This window comes from Molothrus ater, chromosome 13, assembly GCF_012460135.2.
Source record: "Molothrus ater isolate BHLD 08-10-18 breed brown headed cowbird chromosome 13, BPBGC_Mater_1.1, whole genome shotgun sequence".
Taxonomy (NCBI): domain Eukaryota; kingdom Metazoa; phylum Chordata; class Aves; order Passeriformes; family Icteridae; genus Molothrus; species Molothrus ater.
In genome coordinates, this window is record NC_050490.2 from 5,026,156 (window position 1) to 5,036,309 (window position 10,154).

Consider the following 10,154-nt stretch of genomic DNA (forward strand, 5'->3'; position numbering starts at 1 on the left):
GCACTGGTGACCAGTACTAGAAACACCCCACATGTGTTGGAGGAGCCTTGTGAGACTGGGGCTGGATTGAGAAGCAGACAAGGGCAATCTGCAGTGGGGTAGCTGTCTGTGCTTTGGGTGGATCTAGCTTGGAAGTGTGAGACAGACAATCCTGGCCTTCCTGGTTACCTCTGGTAAAACTTGTACTTACAGGTTGGTAACAGCCTTGTTCTGAATGATGTGCTGTAAAATTGGAACAATAACACTCTTATTTGTCATCTCTTTAGGTTGATCAGCGAGTGTTTAAGGATTTATTGAGTGAGAAGCTTCCACGACTACATGCTCATTTTGAACAATATAAAGTTGATTATACTCTCATCACTTTCAACTGGTTTCTTGTGGTTTTTGTGGACAGCGTGGTTAGTGACATCCTTTTCAAGATCTGGGACTCCTTCCTCTATGAGGGACCAAAGGTGAACTTACTGGGCTGAGTTTGTTCATTTGTTACCTGATAACAAAGTACTGTGCTGTTACTGAGTGTGGGGCTAAAAGAAGGTTGCTTTGCAAAACTCCTGTTAGTTAAAATGACATCTAGGAAAAAAACAAGAGAGGAACTATGCATAACCATTCAAAAGATTTTCCAGCTTTTGGAAATAGGGGCTGGGGCAGGGAAGGGAGATAGAGAGAGATGTGACTGAAGAGCTTAAGTGCAGCCTGTGCATGAGGAACTCTTGTTGGGGGTTTATAAAGATGGTCATGAGACTCAGTGTATTCTGTACTTACCAAGTACCAATTATTATATGTATTCTTATCAGGTAATATTCCGATTTGCCCTGGCACTGTTCAAGTACAAAGAAGAGGAAATCTTAAAGCTGCAAGATTCAATGTCTATTTTCAAGTACCTTCGCTATTTCACACGCACCATCCTTGATGCCAGGTGGGTGACTCACACTGGGGTGGCACTGAGGGACTTGTAGTGGTCCATGGAGATGTTGGAGATGTCTGTCTTGTGGCTTTGGTGATGTTTTCATCTGGATCCTGATTCTTATTTAAAGCAACTAGAAATGCAACCAGCTGCTAGGATTTGTCATGAGCACTTTTATCTAGCAGAGACAAATCAGAAGTGATGTAGGCCTGAATAGTAATTTTTCCTTGTGAAGGAAATTACCTTGTTTAGGTGTTGTATCATGGTAGCAACAGGTCAGAATTCCAACCACAGATGAAGTTTCCCTCTACACTGCAGATGTAACTTGTTACTAAAATGTTGTATGATAAATAAAAATGCATCCTGCTCAAGCATTAAAGATGTGAGCTCTGTCCCCCACAGCTTAAATCTCTTATATATGGTTAATGGACAGGCTCTTGCCACATAGTTCCAGCTGGTTTTAAGATATACTTGGAAGCAGAGAATAAATACAAATTAGATACTTTTCTTGTCTTCAGTCCTTGCATAGGACTTACAGTTTGTAAATTAGGGTCTAGTGTTTTTAGATTTCTGGTTTCGAGACTGTACAGCAGCAGGTTAATCTTAAAAAGAAAAGTCATATTGGGATTGGTTTATTGTCTGAAAATGTTTTGCACATCTTTTGAAGCTCACTAATTTTCAATTTAGAGAAAAACTGTATATTGAAATCTGAGATTTTTTTTTTAATGTGATGAATTCTACATAAATTGCAGCTTACACTTTGACTCCTGCTGCAAGAGTGCTATTATTTTTACTTCTTGTGTTTCAGTTTTGACTGGAGAGAAATTAAAGCTGACTAAGCTTGATAAGCTTGTGCTTGAAAGGGATTGCTGGGATTGATGCAGAGAGAAAAAAATTAATTTTTTTTGTTCTTACCTAATCCAAACAAAATTCTGATACTTATTCAGAGTTGAAGTTTTGGCTTTCCATTCCTTTTCCACTTGTGGGAATGATGTCTTGATTCTTCTGTCTAAACTTTCTGGTGCTGAAATAATCTATTTTAAAGATTTCTGAAATTGCTGAGTTTGGTGTTAACAAAATGAACTAATTAGGGATCACTGAGGGATGGGGAGTTCAAGTGAGGACAGAAGGACAGAATTCAGTACATCAAAGATATTTGCAATACAAATATGCTCTGTGCTGATCTGTAAGTCTGCCTTTTGGGGTTTTAAGAGTGGAAGCAGTGCAGTGCCACCTAGGGAATACGGATTTGCCTGCTAGGACTGACAAGACAGAATTCAAACTGCCTGTTTTCTTATTCTGCCATGTTTGTACAAGTCATCAACATTTGAGAGTACAGAAGCACGTAGAATGAGGCCTTTCTTGATATGGACAAAAAATGATCCTGTTGTAGAGGAAAAATTCAGAAATATTTATTTATATAGAATTCATGGATGTTCTGAATGGTTAAAACCATTCTGCACAGAGTTTCTAAGTTCAAACTCTGTAGTAAGAGAAAGGTCTCTACAGACACGTGCATAATTATATTCTTGTTACAGGATGTCATGGCTGGTTTTTCTACAGAGCCATGGCATGTTGTGCACAGGTAGAGAAGCTGCTGGAATATCTTCTGTGTAAAAATAGCATGAAATCAATACCTGGTCACTCAAAAACACAAACCTACCATTAAATAAACTGTCCAAAGAAGTTTTCTTAATAGTTATTTCTGATAATTCAAACAGAATAAATTAAATACTCCAGTTCCCCTTTTTTCCTTAGTAAACAAAGATGGTTTTGGGTGTAGATCAGCAATAATGATGTAGTTAGATGCAGTCTCTTTGGACTGATTAGACTGACCAGTTGCTGGGTTTGCTGGCACTGCAGATGATATGATGCAGTGTGACTCTGGGAAGGGGGCTGGATCCTCTGTGGTGCTTTGCATTGTGCCCTGACAAGTTTGACTTGATACTGATCCAGAGATCTCTGTGCTCCAGCCAGCAGAACCCGCAGAGCGTTGGAAACTTTGGCTTGTCCATGTTCTGTATTATCCTTGTCCGTGTGTGTGTTGTCCCTGGCTTATCTGGTCTCTTGATTGTTAGGTTATCTTGGTTAACTGGAGAGCTGAGTGGTTTGGGATTGAAGGAGCTGCTGTGGGCTCTATGGAGGAAATGATCCAATCTGTACGGGGAGCTGGATGTACCGAGTATCCAAGTGTAGCCAGGGAAGCTCTGATGACCCGAGCTTGTGTCTTCTACTCAGCATTTCAAGGCCGGGATCTTTGTAGCAGAGTTTATATGTGGCTCGGAGAACTCCTGAGTGTTTGATTACACTTTATCACTTGAAATAACCTTAAGGCTGAATGCTTTATAGAAATTTCTTGAAATATTGATAACATCTGAGACCTATCAAGTGTGAAAGAGACTGGAGATATGTCACATATGATAAAAGTTGATATGGATGAAGTTGAAAAGCCCACCAAATATGAATGACTGTCTTCTACTATTGTGTAATCTTGCAGGAAACTGACTGCTATTGCTTTTGGAGACCTGAACCCTTTTCCCTTACGCCAGATCAGGAACCGCAGGGCCTATCACCTGGACAAAGTGCGCCTGGAGCTGACAGAGCTGGAAGCCATCCGGGAGGACTTCCTGCGTGAGCGAGAGACCTGTGTAGAAAAAAGAGACCTTATTAGTGATGATGAGGAGGATAGCTGAAACTGCTTAATATAAACTGTTCTTTGGGATCATGACCAAAGTGAGTTAACCTCCAAAACACTTTATTCATCCTGTGAAACAGAATGTAAACTCGTTGCTTTTGGAAATATGCGGGACAGATTTCCAAATCCCAGCACTTTCAGAAATACCACTTAGTATGGAGGCCAAACACTTCTGTTTACATTTATGTTCCTGGAATCATTTGTAGAGCACTTAATATCTGTCTCAGTTTAGTCAATCAGCTGAATTGACAGTTGTTTTCCCACAGTGCACCATTAATGCCTGGATGTGAAACAATGAGAAAAGTCCATGCTCTGTTACATTCATTGTCATTCTGAGTTTAGGGTTTTTTTTATGTAATCATGTTTTTCATAGTGCAGGCTCAATGTGAGAGGACATCCATATTTCTTGGATTCAGGTTGGCTCCATCTAGCCTTTCTTGAGGTAGCTAACCAGGAAACCATGGGATGAAGATTGCTTTGTCTTTTCCTGAAGTGTCATGCAATGGATCACCAAACAGAACCCTTGAATATATGTACTCTAAAGTAAAGGTAAAATAAGTACCTATTTCTGTCACTGCCTGTCGAGTGTGTACTGAAACAGTGGTAGCAAACATCTTTTCTACTTTTCAGAGCAGCTGTGTTGATAAAGATTCTCATTAATGGAAAGGGGTTTATAGATCAAACTCTCTTTAATCAATTTTATTTGTATTCACAGTTTTGATTTCAGTGGTTTAAAAAGGCCACAACCAAACTCCAGATATTATGGAAGAATGGAGCTTGTCACAGGAGTACCATGCTTTAGGAGCTAATTTTTTGCATATCTGTTGAAGGGTTGTTTTGTTACAGCTTCTTGTTTCTGTGAGGGTTTTTTTGTTGGGTTTTTTTTCCCTTTTCTTTTAATGCTTCTTTCTCTTTAAGACCTAAGGTGAAGTCCTTCTCTTTAAGAAGAAACACAGCATTCTTTCTGCATGATTGTAGAGCTATTGTACAATAGTGGTAGTGACTGGGTTCATAAAATATTTATCAATCAGTCAAAAGAAACCAAAGGTCACGACATGCACACGGGAACTGAAGATCCTTTTTCAACAGAAAAATGCAATATTCTCCTAATGTACTCAGCTTTACTGTGTGTTGGATGCACTTCCTGCAAGACAGCTCTAAGGAGCAACCCCTGGGCTGTTGAGCTATAGTGTTTCTGCTGTGGAAGGGTTACTTGGGACCATTTTCTCTCCTTTGGTGACTAGCAGTATTCATAAGTGGTTCTCGGGAGAAGGAGGGTTTCTTTCTTGCTAGATATTCTCTGGACTTTTGCAATGTTTTGTCTTGAACTGATGGATTTTCAGAATGTTGTATTGACTACAGTGTGTTATGATAAATCTAGGATTCAAATACTAGGCAGCAAATCACCAAGCTCTGGGGAAGTGGTTAATTAGCAAAAAAGAAAACTAATCATTGGGAAGAGTGAAGTGCATCAAGCTTGTATTTTATGTGTTTTGGTTTGGTTTTCTAGAAGTAGTAGTACTTTATTTGGTATAATCATGTAACTCTTTTAGTCAACTTAAGTGGGGGCAGAGAGAAATCCTGCTTCTGTTTCACAGCACTTTTAAAAAATTATTTTAGATAATGTAGTTGTAGCCTTCTCCAAGTAAGCATATTGTAAGTTAGTTTATATGGAAGGGAACTATTTAATCAGAGGTGAAGTTGTAACTTAGAGGACTACTTTTGATATAAAATTTATGCTTCCTGCATGACACATAATTTTTACCTAGCCAGCAAATCCTTGCCAATAAGGAATGGATGATGTGATCATCTTGATTTGTATGTTACTAGTCTTCTGAAATGTCTCCTATGTTGTCTGTGGTAGGCAGTAGCTAGGGATTTTTTTCTAATTTCCTAGTTACTTTTGGTTGTGTACTGGAGGGCAGGGTTTTGATATTATTGCATGTACTGTATTCTTTTTCTACTTACAATCAGTATTTGAATACAAAAATGGGACCAGGTTTTCTAATTTTCTAGTTATGCTGTCTTATGCTGTCTTGGTTTTGAAAGAGCTGGTCTCTAAATCAATATGTAATGCAGGCTTTTTGTTTGTATGTTTGTTTTAATGATGTTGTCAAGTGCGATATGAATTTTTTTTAAGGTGAAGATCTTCCTTTCAGTGACCACAAGTGAAATATTAAGGTGAAGAATTTAGATACTTGTACTTATCCTATTCCTACAATCCATTTTTCTTTGGCTTTGAGTCTTCACTATGAACTAGCTCTATAACTTCAGGAGATGTTTTCAGACTGATTCCATTGAAGAGTTTGGGTTGTGAAGATAAAGCTAAGTTTGAGGCAATGGTTCGGGAAGTTCTTTAGCTGACAAAACACGACCTGCAATATTCCAGGACCATTTCTGTTAGAGTTGTGCTGATGGTTCAGTTTGTGTGCTCATGTGTTGCTGTGTTTCATTCCTTTAAGTTGTTTCCAATTATACTGTAAAGCTAAGTAGCTCTGTTTCTTCTGCCATGGTGTGAGTGTTACCCATGAATGTTAGGAATCCTGTGGAAGTTGTGTTGTCTCTGGGTGTTCTGTCAGCTTGCAGATAAGAAACGAATCAATGATGTTATGCTCAAGTTCCCAGCAAGCTGTTGGCTTCATTTTGTTAAGCCTTGTTACTGATTTAGTGATGAGCTAAAAGGTCAAAACATTGCAGAGGCTTCTCACCTCTGGCCACTAGAAGTCTCTGCGGAACAAAAATAAGATCTATAGCAGGAGCTAAGATCAGGGGAGCTTGCCTTGCTTGCTCTTGCAAATGTCATTGTGTGACTTGGTTTTCTAGTGGTGCTTAAACCTGGTTACCTTGGAGAGTAGTAACTCATTAGGCACATGCAGGATACACAGGCAGTGTTTAAACCTGATGAAACCAGGCCAAAATACCGTGCCTCAGTGGCCTGCCAAAGCTGAACTGCACGGAGCCCAAGAGCTTGTGCTTGTGTGTGAACTTCTGAGGTGGTGCATGAGGTTTACCATTCATGCCAGCCAGACAGTGAGCATGTGATCTGTTCATGCACATAAGAACTGCCAAAAAAATATTTTAACTTCAAGGCCTTGCACATAATGTGCAAAGAGTTCCTCATGTGTGGTTCCCAGAATATGTGATGTAACCCAAACCACTAAGTTGTGTTGTCCAGAATATTCCTTCATCTCTATTCATGTGTGCATGGCTTCCTGGTGAATCTTTTCATTAGTTTTTAAAAGGGTCTATCATCTTCTGTTAAATAGGCAAAAATTGGTGCACTACAACTCTAAATATTAGAACTGCACAGTATTTCAGCTTGACCTATACATGTTTACAGGTAGTGTTATCATTCAGTATTATCCCATTGTTTGGTGGTCTTCTTTTTACCAGCTATGTAATCAATAAAAAGGATTTTTCTGTTGCCCTTTTGGTGTCTTCTGTGAGAGAGTCTCCCCTTCCCTTCAATGTTTGTAAAGATGGTAAGGTCTTTCAGCAGAAAGGGAAAGATTTCTTTTCTTAGTTATAAAACATCAGAAATGAATGAATGGTCTTAAATTTGACAGAGTTGGATGTTCAGACACATAACTGAGAAATGGCAAATTGATTAATTTAATAAAATTGTATAGCTGTTTAAGTGACTGTTCCCTTAAGTGCCATGTTAAACATCAGCAATATGCGGTACAAGAAATTTGAATCACAAATATAAGTGATGTTATCTTCATGAAGATTGATGTAAAGAAAAAATAAATTGTTTATTACTTTATAGATTGCTCTGGTTCTTCTTCTTTTTTTCCCATAACAGATGGAAATATCTGCAGGTGTCGTCAGAATAAACCAGTGGTAGAGCTTGCATTTTTGTCTGATAATGAGGTGTGAGAGGATCTCTATAAAGGAACATCCACATAAATTTGGCTTTGAAGCATGAAGATGTGAACCATAGACATGTTGCATGCAGGTGACTCTGACTGGGTAGACTTGTCATTGGTGTCCTTCATTTCTTGGGAGAAGAGGTGGGGGGGAGACAGAATTTGCATGAGTGTTCACAGGAATTTTCTGAATTGACACACTTTCTGGGAAACATATTTGTATAATATCTCCTGGCACCCCAAAAGCTTTTTTAGGAGGCTTGGTACTGAGGTTCTGACACAGTCTTTTGTAGTCAAATAAATAATTTCAGCTGTTTTGAAAATTTAACCAACTATTCCATTAATTTGGAAATCAAGTCTCAATATCTGTCTTTCAGATACGAATTTTGCACTTTGGAATTGCTTGAGTCCCTTAAAGAGGGAATACCTCAGCTACTTCATGTTACTTAATAGCTAAGTGTAAAGTGTAAGGGAGGAAGGAACATGACTATAATTGCATATCCAAGCCTGTCTTTGGTATCAGAGTGCACAGTTCTTGTCCTCTGGCTCTGCTACAGAATGGCAAGCTGTTCTAGGAGTACATATTGGCACAGCTGGAAATCTGTTCAAAGGGGTTGCAAAACAGGATAGAGATCAGCAATTGAGGCAGAGCACAACTATGGCCTAAGGACCTTGTGTCCTTTATACTGAAAATTTTAAGTCAGAGAAATAAACAGAAAATTCTGGGAAGAGAGTGCATGGGGAGCAATGCCCTCACATGGATACTTGGCATGTTTAGCTTGAGTAGGTTGTATTGGCCTAAGCAGCTGCTGGGGCCTGCAAAGAACAGCTGAGACTCCCATTTGCTCCTAGATTTGAAGCTTCTGCTCTCAGTGGGATTGCAGTAAGGATGTGAGTGTGGCTGATGTATGTTAAAAACCTGGTTCCTAAAAAATGCATAACTTAGTATAAAGACAGCTGGCCTGCTCTGAACCTGAGACCAAATACCCGCAGAGTCTCACTGCTCTGGCTGCCTTAAGGAGACAGAGAACACTCTGAATCTGCTGGTGTTACAAGGTATCAGGTGTTCCTTCTCTGGGATTTTCAGAAGTGCTAAACATAGCTTCCTTATCTGCAGCTCCTTGACCTCAACAGAAAGCAGAACCCATGTAGTGCTGAAGCTTTAAGAATTCCCACACATGAAGTATGTTCCCTCAGATAATGCAAAGGAAGGGTGTGCTCTGCTTTGGAAACTTCCCCCCTGGATAACAAGGTAAAAGGTTCAATCAGAAGTTAGCAGAGTAGTATTTTCACTGTAATTATTAGCTGTAAAAGCCACATTTGTCTACACTTCAAGTATGTCCACCTGTAGTGCCAGCTTTTCAGACCATGAGATAGAAAGCAAAACTCAGGACTATATACTAAATGTGATTTTAAAAACCACTGTTATTAAAAATATATCTCTCCAGTAATTATAACATTCAATATTAGAATATGCCTGGTAAATTAAGATGACTTTGGCCAACTAAGATTCCCCCTGGTCTCAAGCATCTGCATTCTGCCTTTCTCTCTCAAATGCAATGTCCCTTTGGTATGTACCAGCTAGGTTGTGCAGTGAGTTGCCCCTAAGATGTCAGGTTTGAGCTGATGAATGGAATCATTGATGTCTTCAGGCACTGTGATTGGTGATTGAACTGTGGAATATTGCTATTTGCCAGTTTCAAAAAGTGCAGGTGGTGTTCTTCTGGTTTTTAATCCTGGAAATCCCCCTTTGGAACGTGTTTGGAACCCATAAGGTATGGGTTTCCTACTTTGTCACTTCTAAAGGGGGCTGGCAAATGTGTGGCTGCAGTGTTTGCTGGTGCTCTCTACTTGAAACACTGCTCAGGTTTGAGTTCTCTTTCTTTCCCTGTATGCACATAAAGGCTTTTACCTTCATCCAAAGATGTTACAAAGAAGTCTTGAGTTAGTGCAGGAAAGTGCAACATCCTACTGAGGCAGAACTTGCATTTGGGCTTACAAACCCTATGGACATGGCAGCAGGGGTGGGATTCAATCTACCTTCGCTGCCCTTGGAAACCTTTATTCAAAGTGAGGTTATTCTTGGTCTAGGGAGAGCTTGTTGCAATTTGAAAAGCAGTTACAGGCTCTCAGGGTGTTTTGTTCCCTTCCTTGCAGCTAGGAGCAAACAAAAGTGGTGGCCTTCCTCATGTGCCCTTTTGCTCTGAGAATTTTGTAGTATGATTGCTGTAACTTCCACGTGATCATATCCTGTTGTAGAACTAAAGATGAGAAATTAATTATCTTTATTTCACTTTGAGACAGTTCTGAATGCTTCCACTGCCCTTTGAAACATTTACTATTGCTCCCATTTCCTGTTCTCCACCCTGTGTAGTACCAGATGCAGCCACTTTCCTTTTGGAGTTGGAAGAGCTGGGTGGAACTCGTGGGCTGTGAACACCACTCCCAGGGCAGGCGATCAGGGGCACAGTTCAGGCCTCTTGACTTGGGACAAGCCAAGTTTCTTTTTAACTGTGATAATGAAAACCACTGCCTTTAGGTACTTGCCTAGAATAAATCACTCTTAAATTTAGCTATCTTCACACCATACTGCAAAGGAAAACATCCTACTTATTTATGTATGATAGTTTGACATTACCATTGTGTTACCTTAATCACATAGAGGATTGGAAGAGAAGGCAACCTA

General features: G+C 39.6%; 1 protein-coding gene across 1 annotated transcript in view; it reads left to right on the plus strand.

Annotated features, from left to right (window-relative positions):
• The window catches only part of TBC1D2B (TBC1 domain family member 2B), a 30,437-nt gene extending 23,072 nt beyond the window's left edge, over positions 1–7,365 (plus strand). Inside the window, exons 11-13 of the mRNA XM_036389796.2 lie at positions 267–452; positions 795–916; positions 3,402–7,365. Coding sequence (XP_036245689.1) covers positions 267–452; positions 795–916; positions 3,402–3,597 — 504 coding nt within the window. The 3' untranslated portion in view covers positions 3,598–7,365. The remainder of the gene's footprint in view (positions 1–266; positions 453–794; positions 917–3,401) is intronic.
• The last annotated feature ends 2,789 nt before the right edge of the window (positions 7,366–10,154 follow it).